Raw genomic sequence first — 16,798 nt, forward strand, 5'->3', positions numbered from 1 at the left:
TCCCAACAAGGGAAAAGCTCAGGAGCCATCCTTGAGAAGTTAACAAGTTAAACAGTTATGGGGAGAATGGAGAAGTTGGGATTGTTGCCATTGAGGTATGGTGTAGATGTTAAAAATCATGACATGTTTAAGAATAAACAAGCAGAAACTGTCAGCCTTCCTACTAGTGGGAAACAATCAGAGAACACCCTTTCAAGACGACTGGCAAAAACAGAGGAATTTAGAATGCAGCAAGGTATGTTGATCTGGAATGCACTGCCAGAAAGTGTTAGGAATTTTCAAAAACCAGTATCTGAAGGAAATAATTGCTGGGCTATTGGGAAAGATCAGGGAGATTGGAAGTGCAATTTGAGTACCGTCCTAAGAGCTGGTGCCTTCACTGGGCTAAACAGTCTCTGCTGTTGAATTATATTCGGGCTTAGAGGGCACATCATTCACATCTTTCAAAGTTTTTCACACATAATGAATTGCTTCAAAGTGAGATCCCACAAAACAAAGCCAAGACAAAGGAAGTATGTTGGCCAGGGACAGGCAGAACTCCCTGCCCTTCCTCAGATATTAGGTAAAAACAATGACTGTAGATGCTGGAAACCAGATTCTGGATTAGTTGTGCTGGAAGAGCACAGCAGTTCAGGCAGCATCCAAGTAGCTTCGAAATTTGCCCGAATCGTCGATTTTGAAGCTACTTGGATGCTGCCTGAACTGCTGTGCTCTTCCAGTACCATTAATCCAGAATGCAACCTTCAGTGTCAACCTGAATCAGGCAGAGCTTAGACAGCATCAGAATGATAAAGCACAAACAGCTCAAGTAATCATTACTACGGTATGGAGAAAAGATCCCATTCACTATTTGCCTTCAGGAAAAATCTTGAATGGAAATAATTCTGGAATAACCAAAGCCTGTGCCAATTTTGAAAAAGAAAGGCAACATTCTGTTGGGCAAGTGGACGAAGGAATGACATCTGGTGACAAATAGCACATCATTTCCTAGGCAGCCTTTTCCACTGAATCAGCAATATGCATTTTCAGGAAATTACTGCACCCTAAATAATTTCCCCCTCGACAGAAGCATTTCAACCAGTACTTATTTCATAATTTGTCAGTAAATGTTCTTCTTGCTGAACTACAATCTAACTGTTAAATCATCATCTCTCTTCCTCTGAAAATTTGCAGATGCATCGGGGTTGAACACAAGCCCCACTATTCCCTGCGTCATTCCAATTGTGAAAATTTGATGGAAAGACTACACTGAACTAAAGGTTAAAAGGGGTTCTTCCGTTATCAACAAATTATTGTAATCAAACTGTCTTTTTTTTCCAACTGCAAGAAAGAAAGATGACTGCATAACTTAAACTCGCTCTGTTTTGAAATTCCCATAAACACACAAACAGATACACAAAACGACAAGACAATACAAGATACAAGTCTTATTGCTGGGGGCAGGGGGTGGGGTGGGGTTGGTGAAATAGTCAGAGAAGCACATTTCTAGTGCCAGTTTGGATCATCGACATACATAAGTGGTTTTCCTCCTTCCTTCTGTTGGGTCTCACTGGGCAATATGCCAAAATGAAGCTCTGCTATCCCCAGAGTAATTACAAACATTAAATATTTTACCAAATAATGCAAAATTTCCCAAATTACCTGTCTGCTAAAGCTAAGCAACCAGAAAACATGGACCCAAGTTTTAGTACTCAACAAGAATTACAATTTAATAAAATAATTAGATTCCAGCTACAGGTATACAATATAAATCATTATAAACTCCCCTAATACACAAGACAAAAAAAGAAATTGGTGTTCTGGGTGAAGGAGAAGACCAGGGAAGCAGTCTAACAGTATCTGTCCACAAGATTCACGGAGATGATATGTTTGCTTGCCAAGACCAGCTGTTTCCTTCAAAGTTTATTTTTGCCTGGTACTTTTTACTTCCTTGCAGGAGGTAATTGCGATTGGTTCATAAGTTATAAAATTTCTATTTTACCGATTGAATGCAACAGCTAACAGCAACTGGTGTGAGAGAATAGCTAGCTTTCACACCCACAAGCTACTCAGCTACCCAGGTGTGAACCACACAGTTCTTGGCAGGCTGATGGCTTATGTGGTCTTACTCCACAAACCAATCAGCTATTTGTTGCTGGCCACATACAGCCCTAGAGTCAGCCTGCATGCAACCAGCCTCCAACCCACTGGCAACACCATTTAATATGCAATTTCAGTAGGTGGAGGGGGTACTGCAGATGCTGGACTTTAGAGTGGTGCTGGAAAAGCACAGGTCAGGCAGCATCCAAGGAGCAGGAAAATCAACGTTTCAGGCAAAAGCCCTTCATCAGGAATCTTTTGCCCGAAAAGTCGATTTTCCTGCTCCTCGGATGCTGCCTGACCTGCTGTGCTTTTCCAGTACCACACTAATCTGGATTCAATTTCATTAGCTTGTTTTCAGAAAGTGAGGCAATACCTTCCACAATCCCTTCATTTTAAAATAGTCCTGTTGCCATTTTAGTCCACAATCAAAAATAGAAACACACGGTGTTTTCATTTCTTTCAACTTCTTCTGATTCTTTGCTAATGATCTGAGTTGTGGAAACACTGAATCAGTCTTTCAATCACTGCTTGATGGATTCATCCCTTCATTGTCTCTGGGGTGGTTTTTCCCTTTCTTCTTTTCACAGATTTGTTCAAAAGAACAGTTTACTGGGAAATGGTGAAAACAGCTAATGTTGTTACTTGTCCACACAGGGAGAGAGATTTAGTTGCAGGCTGAATGTCTCTACTTATTATCCAAACACAAGGCTGTAGCCACCTGCCCAGGAACCAATAATAAACTTATTATTATGCTGAGTTCTCTTGAACAGAAACCACAAGGCCTGATTGTGCCTGGGCAGAATGGGCAGATGCTGTCCTGAATGCACACCCACAGAGCCTATGTGTCTACCATTCTCTTCCACACCTTGATTAAGGGAACAGAATTAGGAGATCTCAATTAATTCCTGCGACTCAATTTCAAAACTGCACCATCCTCTTGCACAGTTTGCCTGATTTGAAACAGCATATTTTCTCATTTTTAGTTCTCAGTGCAAAAATGAAAACAGTCTTGAGAGCACATCATCTCACTTTGTCAAGTGACTTAAAAGCACGTGTCCTTTAGTTTTACTCATCTTTTCCCTTCATTCACTATTGCTTTACTCAGATGCTCACTCACCTTATTTGTGGTTCACAGTCTCTTTCGGATATCCACCTGTCTACCAGCAATAAAGTGTTCCTGGCAAGGCCAGTGGGGAATTTAAATCAACCATACCATTGCACACATTGTTCAGAATCACCCTGATCCCACAGACTGGGAAAGACATTGGTCTCTCCCTGTCAAGACCATTCAATCCAGACTGAACTTCCTTTCTGGCTGAGTTCTAACATGACATGGGTTCAGATCAACTTGGGAGTCAGCTCTATGAGTCGTAGAGATCAGTGGCACAAAACTCCCTTCTTTTAACTGATGCACCACATCAGTTATGAGTATGAATGTGGAATTCTCTCTCACAGATGCAGATGCTCTCTAGAGGCTGGGGTATAGAGGGAGCTTTGCTTTGCTCTTAATTGAGCGATACAACAGCTTGATGCAAACATCAAAATAAAAGAGGTCGGTTTCCGAACTTCACTAAAAGGAAGAGAACTTAATTAGGACAAAATGGAGAATTTCAAAAATTAGGTGAGCTACATCAAGCTGGATTGGAAAGAGTGCAACTAACTTTGTTTTGGCAAACTTATTTACATTACATACATCTGACCATATAAGGGTGAGATTATAGGGAAGCAAATTCTGCTCCGTTAGCATGTGTTTATTACAGAGAATAAATTGTGAAACTGTTGGTAAAGTCAATGCCTGAAATTCTTTACATTTTTTGTATTTACATGGTGTATTTGCAAAAATAAATGAAAGCAGTTTCAACCTAGCTCATGAACACAGCTTTTAATGTTTCCTTTCTTTGTTATTGCTATTTAAGCATTGATCAACAGAAAGAACTAGCTTTACTCTAAGAAGGAACTTTGGACCTCACCCCTTCACCATCTCTGCAGCCCTCCTCTAGTCTGGCAATCCCTCAGCACACATTGGCACTTCTTTAACTCTGGTATCTGATTTGTACTGCTTCACTAATGGTGGCTATGTGTTTGGCTGCTTAGATCACAAACTCTGAAATTCCTCCTAAAACTTCAAACTTTCTCTCCTCCTTCAATACACACCTTAAAACCCAATGCTTTCCCTTCATATCTCTTGATGTAGTGCAGTGTCAGGTATTGTTTAACAACACTCCTGTGAAACATTGTCCTGCATATTATTCTGAGATTATGTCCTCTGATCCTAGATTCTCTCAAGGAAAACAACTTTCCCACTTCCAATTCCCTGAAGAATCTTGTATGTTTCATTCTTCTAAAATTCAGTAAGTACAGACCCAACCTACTCAACCTCCCCTCATAAAGCAGTCCCTCCATACTCAGTATTAGCCTAGTAAACCTTCTCGAGACTGCCTCTAGGTTGACTCCAAATGCCTGGATATCCTTCCTTAGATAAGAGGCCCAGAACGGTTGATCATGATCTAATTGTAGGTTGACTCGTGTCTTCTATAATTTAAGCAAGAAGTCCCTTCTTTTATACTCTATTCACTTTGAAATAAAGGCCAATATTCCAGTTGCTTTTCTATTGTTCATGGAACTTGGATGCTAGCCTTTTTTGTGATTAATGCAATAGGATTCCTGAATTCTGTAGCTTTCCGGTCTTTCTCTATTTAAATAATATTCTGCTCCTCTATTCTTCCTGGCAAAGTACATAACCTCATATTTCTCCACATTCTAGAGCGCCCACCAAGTTTTTGCCCATTTTTCACTCAACTGATCTATATCTCTCTGTATAGTCTTTGTGTTTCCAACTCACCACTTACTTGCCCATCTACTTTGTGTCAGCCGCAAACCTGGCCATCACACACTGTGGGCGGCACGGTGGCACAGTGGTTAGCACTGCTGCCTCACAGCGCCAGAGATCCGGGTTCAATTCCCGCCTCAGGCGACTGACTGTGTGGAGTTTGCATGTTCTCCCCGTGCCTGCGTGGGTTTCCTCCGGGTGCTCCGGTTTCCTCCCACAGTCCAAAGATGTGCAGGTCAGGTGAATTGGCCATGCTAAATTGCCCGTAGTGTTAGGTAAGGGGTAGATGTAGATGTAGGGGTATGGGTGGGTTACGCTTCGGCGGGGTGGTGTGGACTTGTTGGGCCGAAGGGCCTGTTTCCACACTGTAAGTAATCTAATCTAATCATCCACTTTCTTCATTCAAGTCACTAATCTATATTGTAAATATTCTGGGTCCCAGCACGGATTCCCAATGGCATTCCACCAGATACAGGGTGGCATCCTGAAAATGACCCCCAAGACAAACTCTCCATTTCTTATTAGTTGGCAAATCGTCTAACCATATTAACATACTACCTCCAGAAGACCCACTCTCATCTTAAGTCGCCTAATGTGCAGTATCTTACCAAATATCTTCTGACAATCTAAATATATGACATCCACTGCTACCCCGTTATCCATCCTGCTTGTTACCTCCTCAAAGAATTCTAACAAACTTGTCAGGCACGATTTCCCCTTCAAGAAGCGACACCGACTCTACTTGTTCATATTATGTACTCCTAAATGCTTCATTCGAAATGCTATATTTTTATAATTGAACTCTAACATTTCCCCAGTAACAGATGCTATACTAATGCTATACATCCCAGTCAGGGAATACTTCAGCATTTAAGGACATTCAACCTCCAATCTTCGGGTAAGCGTCCTCCAAGGCAACCTTCAAGATACACAACGCAGAATTGTTGAGCGAAAACTAACAGCCAAGTTCCATACCCATGAAGACAGCCCCAGCTGTAATCTTGGGTTCATGTCGCACCACATGTAACCTCATAATTACTGTTCTGTATTTTTAAAATCTCCCTTATTGTCCTGTTTTGACATCATAGTAAGTAACTTATGATCTCATTTCCCTAATTAGTTTGTACAATTTTGGATTACTTGTTACTTTGGTTAGACCCTCAGCATTTGGCCCTTATACCTAGCATGTTATTCCAGCCATTTGGTTTGTCTCCAGCACTATCTTATTTTTAATTTTTTGTAATGATCTCTCAGCCTCAATTATTTGGATCATAGGTCATCCCTTCACTTACTATTCAGTTGTTGACACTTTATTCACTCCATGTGACACTTCTGATCATCTGCAGTGACTTGTGATTCAGCCTGTTGACACTCCATTCATACCATTTGTACGATCGTTTGATCTCTCTGCTATAAATTATGTGCCTGTATGCTTCTCTTTGCTTCACCTGACAAAGGAACACAGCTCCAAAAGTTTGTGATTTCAAATAAACCTGTTGGACTATAACCTGGTGTCATGAGACTTCTGACCTTGTCTACCCCAGTCCAACACAGACACCTTCACACCATAAGATATTGAAAGAAGTTCTTGCCATCTGACTTGACATTACTCAAAGTTAATTTAGTGTACTAGGTCCAACCATCTGTAGCATCTTCCTCAATGACCTTCGAGACAACATAGAACATTACAGCACAGTATAAGCCCTTCAGCCCTTGATGTTGCGCTGACTTGTGGAACCAATCTGAAGCCTATCTATCCTACACTATTTTCACCCATATGTTTATCCAATAACCATTTAAATGCCCTTAAAGTTGGTGAGTTTACTACTGTTGCAGCCAGTGTGTTCCATGCCCCTTATACTCTGAGTAAAGAAATTACCTCTGACATCTGTCCTATATCTATCACCTTTCAATTTAAAGCCATGTGCCTTTGTCCAAAAGAATTTAACCCTTTGCAGACAATATTCAACAATATTACCATTACTGAACACCCACTATTAACATCCTGTAGGTACTTATTTACCAGAAATTGTACTGGACCAGCAATATATATGCTATACCCACAGGAGCAGGTCAGAGTCAGAGAATTCTGAGAAGCATCACGTCCCAAAGCCCTGTCCACCATTGACAATGCACAGTCAGGTGCATGGTGAAATAGACTGACATGAGACTGACTCCAACACCACAAAATAAAATCTGACACCATGCAGGACAAAGCACTTGAATGGCAATCCACCCACTATCAACATTTACTCCCTTCATCACTGACACACAGCAGCAACATGTAGAAAGTGCAGGATGAACTGTGGGCACTCATTAAGACTCCTCAACAATGACCTGGCACGGTGGCACAGTGGTTGGCGCTGCTGCCTCACAGCGCCAGAGACCCGGGTTCAATTCCCGCCTCAGGCGACTGACTGTGTGGAGTTTGCACGTTCTCCCCGTGGCTGCGTGGGTTTCCTCCCACAGTCCAAAGATGTGCAGGTCAGGTGAATTGGCCATGCTAAGTTGCCCGTAGTGTTAGGTAAGGGGTAAATGTCGGGGTATGGGTGGGTTGCGCTTCGGCGGATCGGTATGTGGGCGGCACGGTGGCACAGTGGTTAGCACTGCTGCCTCACAGCGCCAGAGACCCGGGTTCAATTCCTGCCTCAGGCGACTCTCTGTGTGGAGTTTGCACATTCTCCCTGTGTCTGCGTGGGTTTTCTCCGGGTGCTCCGGTTTCCTCCCACACTCCAAAGATGTGCCGGTCAGGTGAATTGGCCATGCTAAATTGCCCGTAGTGTTAGTTAAGGGGTAGATGTAGGGGTATGGGTGGGTTGCGCTTCGGCGGGTCGGTGTGGACTTGTTGGGCTGAAGGGCTTGTTTCCACACTGTAAGTAATCTAATCTAAACAGCACCTTCCACATATATATCCTTGATCAGCTAGAAGACAAAACACAAATAGGAACAGCACCAACAGCAAGTCCTTCTCCCAATCACACACCATCCTGCTATGGAAATTTTTTTTGATGATGATTAGATTCCCTACAGTGTGGAAACAGACCCTTCGGCCCAACAAGTCCACACCGACCCTCCGAAGAGCAATCCACCCAGACCCATTCCCCTACATTTACCTCTGACACTACTTAGCATGACCAATTCACCTAAGCTGGGGGAGGAAACCAAAGTAGCTGGAGGAAACCCCCACAGACACGGGGAGAATGTGCAAACTCCACACAGACAGCTGCCCCAGGTGGGAATTGAACCTGGGTCCCTGGTGCTGTGAGGCAGCAGTGCTAACCACTGAGCCACTGTGCCGCCCTAAATGCTGTCAGTTCCTCACTGTCATTGAATCAAAATCCTGAATCTTCCATCCCAACAGCTCCTGCCCAAGATGGACTGCAACAGATCAAGATGGCAGCTCAGTATCATATTATCAAGGGCAATAAATACTGGCCTAGCTATCGATGCCCATGCCCCATGAAATAACTTTCAAAATATCGGTCAAGATAACAAAATAGAGCTGTATTTCTATGCTGCCTCTAAACACAACAATGGGTATTTTGAGGAGTGAACAGACTGCACATACATGTGAAAAGGGAGGAAGTGCTATCAAAAGAAAACAACAGTTCCACAGCCTGGAGAGGCCATTCCTACAGGCAAAGCTCACCAATTAATATAAAGTATTACAACTTCCAAGAAAATGAAAATAGAATAATTTACCATCCCTTAGGCCAATACTGAAAGACAACAGGGTAAACTTCAGGAAACATGATTGTGGAAGCAAAACGTTTCTGCAAAACCAAATTACCCCACATTTAAATATATTTCTTGCCTTATTAACTTCTGGCAAAGAGAATATTGGCTCATTTTCTGGTTTCCCTGGTTATGACTCCCTCTTTCTTCTCTACTTCTATCCTTCCCTTTTTCTTAAACATCCTACTTTCCCATCCAATCTGTTCTCCTCTACACCTCCTTCCATACTTCCTCCAGCTCTTCCTCTTGCCTCCCTTTCACTGTCTTGATTTATAACTCTCTCTTCCCCCCCTCCCCCACCATGATTGACTCAATCAGCATCACCTTCTCATCCTCTGTCCACCCTGACTCACTCTGTCGAAATTCCGCTCCTCCACCCTATTTCCCCCTCCTCATCCAAACCAACCCAATCCCTGACCACTCCTCTCCCTCACAATCTCTCACTTTCCTCCTCCCTCACCCTTTCCTCATTGTCACTGTAACCCCCTCACTCTCCTCCAACCTCATCACTCTCACCGCTCTCACTTGACCTCACCCTTTCCCTCCCCCCCCCTCACCCTCACCCTTTCCCTCCCCCCCCCTCACACCCTCACCCCCCCCCTCACACCCTCACCCTTTCCCTCCCCCCCCTCACACCCTCACCCTTTCTCTCCCCCCCCTCACCCTTTCCCTCCCCCCCCCTCACACCCTCACCCCCCCCCTCACACCCTCACCCTTTCCCTCCCCCCCTCACACCCTCACCCTTTCCCTCCCCCCCCTCACCCTTTCCCCCCCCCCCTCACCTCCTCACCCTTTCCCCCCCCCCCTCACCTCCTCACCCTTTCCCTCCCCCCCCTCACCTCCTCACCCTTTCCCTCCCCCCCTCACCCTTTCCCTCCCCCCCCTCACCCTTTCCCACCCTCCCCCCTCACCCTTTCCCACCCTCACACCCTCACCCTTTCCCACCCTCACACCCTCACCCTTTCCCACCCTCACACCCTCACCCTTTCCCACCCTCACACCCTCACCCTTTCCCACCCTCACACCCTCACCCTTTCCCACCCTCACACCCTCACCCTTTCCCACCCTCACACCCTCACCCTTTCCCACCCTCACACCCTCACCCTTTCCCACCCTCACCCTTTCCCACCCTCACACCCTCACCCTTTCCCACCCTCACACCCTCACCCTTTCCCACCCTCACACCCTCACCCTTTCCCACCCTCACACCCTCACCCTTTCCCACCCTCACACCCTCACCCTTTCCCACCCTCACCCTTTCCCACCCTCACACCCTCACCCTTTCCCACCCTCACACCCTCACCCTTTCTCACCCTCACACCCTCACCCTTTCCCACCCTCACACCCTCACCCTTTCCCACCCTCACACCCTCACCCTTTCCCACCCTCACACCCTCACCCTTTCCCACCCTCACACCCTCACCCTTTCCCACCCTCACACCCTCACCCTTTCCCACCCTCACACCCTCACCCTTTCCCACCCTCACCCTTCCCACCCTTTCCCACCCTCACCCTTTCCCACCCTCACCCTTTCTCACCCTTTCCCACCCTCACACCCTCACCCTTTCCCACCCTCACCCTTTCTCACCCTTTCCCACCCTCACACCCTCACCCTTTCCCACCCTCCCCCCTCACCCTTTCCCACCCTCCCCCCTCACCCTTTCCCACCCTCACACCCTCACCCTTTCTCACCCTTTCCCACCCTCACACCCTCACCCTTTCTCACCCTTTCCCACCCTCACACCCTCACCCTTTCCCACCCTTTCCCACCCTCACCCTTTCCCACCCTTTCCCACCCTCACCCTTTCCCACCCCCCCCCTCACACCCTCACCCTTTCCCACCCTCCCCCCTCACACCCTCACCCTTTCCCACCCTCCCCCCTCACACCCTCACCCTTTCCCCCCCTCACACCCTCACCCTTTCCCCCCCCTCACTCTTTCCCACCCTCACACCCTCACCCTTTCCCACCCTCCCCCCTCACCCTTTCCCCCCCTCACTCTTCCCCCCCTCACACCCTCACCCTTTCCCCCCCTCACACCCTCACCCTTTCCCCCCCTCACTCTTTCCCACCCTCACACCCTCACCCTTTCCCACCCTCCCCCCTCACCCTTTCCCACCCTCACCCTTTCCCACCCTTTCCCACCCTCACCCTTTCCCACCCTCACACCCTCACCCTTTCCCACCCTCACACCCTCACCCTTTCCCACCCTCACACCCTCACCCTTTCCCACCCTCACACCCTCACCCTTTCCCACCCTCACCCTTTCCCACCCTCACCCTTTCTCACCCTTTCCCACCCTCACACCCTCACCCTTTCCCACCCTCCCCCCTCACACCCTCACCCTTTCCCACCATCCCCCCTCACACCCTCACCCTTTCCCACCCTCCCCCCTCACACCCTCACCCTTTCCCACCCTCACACCCTCACCCTTCTCACCCTCACACCCTCACCCTTTCCCACCCTTTCCCACCCTCACCCTTTCTCACCCTTTCCCACCCTCACCCTTTCTCACCCTTTCCCACCCTCACACCCCTCACCCTTTCTCACCCTTTCCACCCTCACACCCTCACCCTTTCTCACCCTTTCCCACCCTCACACCCTCACACCCTCACCCTTTCTCACCCTTTCCCACCCTCACACCCTCACCCTTTCTCACCCTTTCCCACCCTCACACCCTCACCCTTTCTCACCCTCACACCCTCACCCTTTCCCACCCTCACCCTTTCTCACCCTTTCCCACCCTCCCCCTTTCTCACCCTTTCCCACCCTCACCCTTTCTCACCCTCTTCCCACCCTCCCCCCTCACCCTTTCCCACCCTCACACCCTCACCCTTTCCCACCCTCCCCCCTCACCCTTTCCCACCCTCCCCCCTCACCCTTTCCCACCCTCACACCCTCACCCTTTCTCACCCTTTCCCACCCTCACACCCTCACCCTTTCCCACCCCCCCCCTCACACCCTCACCCTTTCCCACCCCCCCCTCACACCCTCACCCTTTCCCACCCTCCCCCCTCACACCCTCACCCTTTCCCACCCTCCCCCCTCACACCCTCACCCTTTCCCACCCTCACACCCTCACCCTTTCCCCCCCCTCACCCTTTCCCACCCTCACACCCTCACCCTTTCCCACCCTCCCCCCTCACCCTTTCCCACCCTCACACCCTCACCCCTTTCCCACCCTCACACCCTCACCCTTTCCCACCCTCACCCTTTCCCACCCTCACCCTTTCCCACCCTCTCCCACCCTCACCCTTTCCCACCCTCACCCTTTCCCACCCTCTCCCACCCTCACCCTCTCCCACCCTCACCCTTCCCACCCTCACCCTTTCCCACCCTCACCCCTTTCCCACCCTCACCCTTTCCCACCCTCACCCTTTCCCACCCTCACCCTTTCCCACCCTCACCCTTTCCCACCCTCACCCTTTCCTACCCTCACCCTTTCCCTACCCTCACCCTTTCCCACCCTCCCCCTTCACACCCTCACCCTTTCCCACCCTCCCCCCTCACACCCTCACCCCTTCCCACCCTCCCCCCCCTCACACCCTCACCCTTTCCCACCCTCCCCCCTCACACCCTCACCCTTTCCCACCCTCCCCCCTCACACCCTCACCCTTCCCCACCCCCCCCCCCTCACACCCTCACCCCTTCCCACCCTCCCCCCTCACACCCTCACCCTTCCCACCCCACCCCCCTCACACCCTCACCCCTTTCCCACCCTCCCCCCTCACACCCTCACCCTTCCCACCCTCCCCCCTCACACCCTCACCCTTCCCACCCTCCCCCCTCACACCCTCACCCCCTTCCCACCCTCCCCCCTCACACCCTCACCCTTTCCCACCCTCCCCCCCTCACACCCTCACCCTTCCCACCCTCCCCCCCCACACCCTCACCCTTTCCCACCCTCCCCCCCTCACACCCTCACCCCTTTCCCACCCTCCCCCCTCACACCCTCACCCTTCCCACCCTCCCCCCTCACACCCCTCACCCTTCCCACCCTCCCCCCTCACACCCCTCACCCTTCCCACCCTCCCCCCCCACACCCCTCACCCTTTCCCACCCTCCCCCCCTCACACCCTCACCCTTCCCACCCTCCCCCCTCACACCCTCACCCTTCCCACCCTCCCCCCTCACACCCCACCCTTCCCACCCACCCCCCTCACACCCCCCACCCCTTTCCCACCCTCCCCCCTCACACCCTCCCCCCTCACACCCTCACCCTTTCCCACCCTCCCCCCTCACACCCCTCACCCTTCCCACCCTCCCCCTTTCCCACCCTCCCCCCTTCCCACCCTCACCCTTCCCACCCTCACCCTTTCCCACCCTCACCCCTTTCCCACCCCTCACCCTTCCCACCCTCACCCTTTCCCACCCTCCCCCCTCACACCCTCACCCTTTCCCACCCTCCCCCCCTCACACCCTCACCCTTTCCCACCCATTCCCACCCTCCCCCTTCCCACCCTCCCCCCTCACCCTTCCCACCTTCCCCCATCACACCCACCCCCTTTCCCACCCTCCCCCCTCACACCCTCACCCTTTCCCACCCTCACCCTTTCCCACCCTCCCCCTTTCCCACCCTTTCCCACCCTCCCCCTTTCCCACCCTCCACCCTCACCCTTTCCCACCCTCACCCTTTCCCACCCTCCCCCCTTCCCACCCTCCCCCCTTCCCACCCTCCCCCCTTCCCACCCTCCCCCCTCACACCCTCACCCTTTCCCACCCTCCCCCCTTCCCACCCTCCCCCCTTCCCACCCTCACCCTTTCCCACCCTCCCCCCTCACACCCTCACCCTTTCCCACCCTCCCCCCTCACACCCTCACCCTTTCCCACCCTCCCCCCTTCCCACCCTCACCCTTTCCCACCCTCACCCTTTCCCACCCTCCCCCCTCACACCCTCACCCTTTCCCACCCTCCCCCCTCACACCCTCACCCTTTCCCACCCTCCCCCCTCACACCCTCACCCTTTCCCACCCTCCCCCCTCACACCCTCACCCTTTCCCACCCTCCCCCCTCACACCCTCACCCTTTCCCACCCTCCCCCCTCACACCCTCACCCTTTCCCACCCTCCCCCCTCACACCCTCACCCTTTCCCACCCTCCCCCCTCACACCCTCACCCTTTCCCACCCTCCCCCCTCACACCCTCACCCTTTCCCACCCTCCCCCCTCACACCCTCACCCTTTCCCACCCTCCCCCTTTCCCACCCTCCCCCTTTCCCACCCTTTCCCACCCTCACCCTTTCCCACCCTCACCCTTTCCCACCCTCCCCCCTTCCCACCCTCCCCCCTCACACCCTCACCCTTTCCCACCCTCCCCCCTTCCCACCCTCCCCCCTCACACCCTCACCCTTTCCCACCCTCCCCCCTCACACCCTCACCCTTTCCCACCCTCCCCCCTTCCCACCCTCCCCCCTTCCCACCCTCCCCCACCCTCCCCCCTTCCCACCCTCCCCCCTTCCCACCCTCCCCCCTTCCCACCCTCCCCCTTTCCCACCCTCCCCCTTTCCCACCCTCCCCCCTCACACCCTCCCCCTTTCCCACCCTCCCCCCTCACACCCTCCCCCTTTCCCACCCTCCCCCTTTCCCACCCTCCCCCTTTCCCACCCTCCCCCCTCACACCCTCCCCCTTTCCCACCCTCCCCCCTCACACCCTCCCCCTTTCCCACCCTCCCCCCTCACACCCTCCCCCTTTCCCACCCTCCCCCCTCACACCCTCCCCCTTTCCCACCCTCCCCCCTCACACCCTCCCCCTTTCCCACCCTCCCCCTTTCTCACCCTTTCCCACCCTCACCCTTTCCCACCCTCCCCCCTCACACCCTCCCCCTTTCCCACCCTCCCCCTTTCTCACCCTTTCCCACCCTCACCCTTTCCCACCCTCACCCTTTCCCACCCTCACCCTTTCCCACCCTCCCCCCTCACACCCTCACCCTTTCCCACCCTCCCCCCTCACACCCTCCCCCTTTCCCACCCTCCCCCCTCACACCCTCCCCCTTTCCCACCCTCACCCTTTCCCACCCTCCCCCCTCACCCTTTCCCACCCTCCCCCCTCACACCCTCACCCTTTCCCACCCTCCCCCCTCACACCCTCACCCTTTCCCACCCTCCCCCCTCACCCTTTCCCACCCTCCCCCCTCACACCCTCACCCTTTCCCACCCTCCCCCCTCACACCCTCACCCTTTCCCACCCTCCCCCCTCACACCCTCCCCCTTTCCCACCCTCCCCCTTTCCCACCCTCCCACCCTCACCCTTTCCCACCCTCCCCCCTCACCCTTTCCCACCCTCCCCCCTCACACCCTCACCCTTTCCCACCCTCCCCCCTCACACCCTCACCCTTTCCCACCCTCCCCCCTCACACCCTCACCCTTTCCCACCCTCCCCCCTCACACACTCACCCTTTCCCTCCCTCCCCCTCACACACTCACCCTTTCCCTCCCTCCCCCCTCACACATTCCCACACTGTTCCCTCATCCTTCCCTCACACTCACCAAGGGGAGGCCGCTCATCCCCTGTTGATGTAAAATCCTCTCCTCCACTGTCTCTCTCCGCTTGGACCGGAAACGGTCTGGTCCGCCCCCCTCTCTCTTCCGGGTCCCTCGCGGACACCCAGAACAAACATTCCGCCCGGACCGGGGGGGCGGGGACACCTTGTGCCCTCTACAGGGAGAGCCCTGACCCTGGGAGAGCCCCTGACATTGACTGCTGCCTGTAATTGGAAAAGGAGGAAATAGTTCCCTTAAGATTACAATAAACCTGAAATTATCCCAAAAGAGTAACAGAGATGGAGGAAAACTTGGTGAAAATATATCTGCATCCTTCCAAAATGAATATTCATCATAAAACATCATGTGTTCATTCATTTGTATGTGTCCACATCAATGAAACAGTGTGGGAATGTTAATGGTCTAACAGAGAGACCACAACATTCTTTAAGCAAGAACTTAATTTTTGAGATTTGGAGGAGCTGGTGTACAAAGTTAAAAAATACACAACACCAGGTTATAGTCCAAGAGGTTTATTTGGAAGCACTAGCTTTTGGAGCGCTGCTCCTTCATCAGGTAGTTGTGAAACAGGATCACAAGACACAGAATTTATAGCAAAAGATTATGATGATACATTGAACAAACCTAGATTGTTAAATCTTTCATCTTTCAGAATGGATTTGCTGGTTTCGGTTCTTTAATATGTAAATCTCAGAACTTCTTTTAAGTCACATTCTTAAGATAATTTGATGTTTTATAACAAAAGGTGACATCTCAGCTCAGACAATGCCTTAAAGGTGTGAGTCAGACCAATCTTAAATCAAAGGTGTGGTGCTGGAAAAGCACAACCGGTCAGGCAGCATCCTACGACAGGGGAATTTATGTTTCAAGCACAAGCCCTTCATGAGGAATGAGGGGTGGCCCAAGGAGGCTGAGCGATAAATGGGAGGGGGTGGGGCTGGGGTCTGTAAGGTAGCTAGGAATGCAATAGGTAGATGAGGTTGGGCGTGAAGGTGATAAGTCAGAGAGAAGGGTAGAGCGGACAGGTGGGAAGGAAGATGGACAAGTCAACGGAGCGGTGCCAAGTGGAAGGTTGGATATGGGAAAAGGTGGAGGGAGGGGAAATGAGGAAAATGGTGAAATCCACATTGATCTAGTGTGGTTGGAGGGCCTCATTCTTCCTCCATGAGTCGGGTGATAAGGGTTTGGTGGTGGAAGAGGCCCAGGACCTGCAGATCCTTGGCAGAGTGGGAGGGGGAGTTAAAGTGTTTGGCCGCAAAGCGGTGGCATTGTTTTGTGCATGTGTCTTGAGTCAGACTGATTCTATTTCCAAAATAGAATTTACAAATATATGGATTGACTACTTGCTGTTCAGCATTTTTTGAAGAAAATAGAATGTACCTGCAAATACAAATTCACCCATAGCCTTATATATGTATATGTATGAGAGAGAGCTTATCTATGAGAGAGGCTCTGCGTGAGTGTGTGAGTATATAAGAGTGTGTATGAGAGAGTGTGGTGTGCAGTGGGGTCACCTGTAGTGTGACATGAACCCAAGGTCCTGGTTGAGGCCATCCCTATGGGTACCAAACTTGGCTCAGTACCTATGAGGACACAGAGGCTTATACCTATAATCACTCTCTCTCTCTCACTCACTCACTCTTCCATACTCA

The 16,798-nt window shown here is 51.4% G+C and overlaps 1 protein-coding gene across 1 annotated transcript in view; it reads right to left on the reverse strand.

Moving 5' to 3' along the window:
- The window catches only part of uqcc1 (ubiquinol-cytochrome c reductase complex assembly factor 1), a 129,318-nt gene extending 114,154 nt beyond the window's left edge, over positions 1 to 15,164 (reverse strand). The window contains exon 1 of the mRNA XM_072556202.1: positions 15,132 to 15,164. Coding sequence (XP_072412303.1) covers positions 15,132 to 15,149 — 18 coding nt within the window. The 5' untranslated portion in view covers positions 15,150 to 15,164. The remainder of the gene's footprint in view (positions 1 to 15,131) is intronic.
- Between the last annotated feature and the right edge of the window lie 1,634 nt (positions 15,165 to 16,798).

The sequence above is a fragment of the Chiloscyllium punctatum genome, chromosome 37 (genome assembly GCF_047496795.1).
Source record: "Chiloscyllium punctatum isolate Juve2018m chromosome 37, sChiPun1.3, whole genome shotgun sequence".
Classification (NCBI taxonomy): Eukaryota; Metazoa; Chordata; class Chondrichthyes; order Orectolobiformes; family Hemiscylliidae; genus Chiloscyllium; species Chiloscyllium punctatum.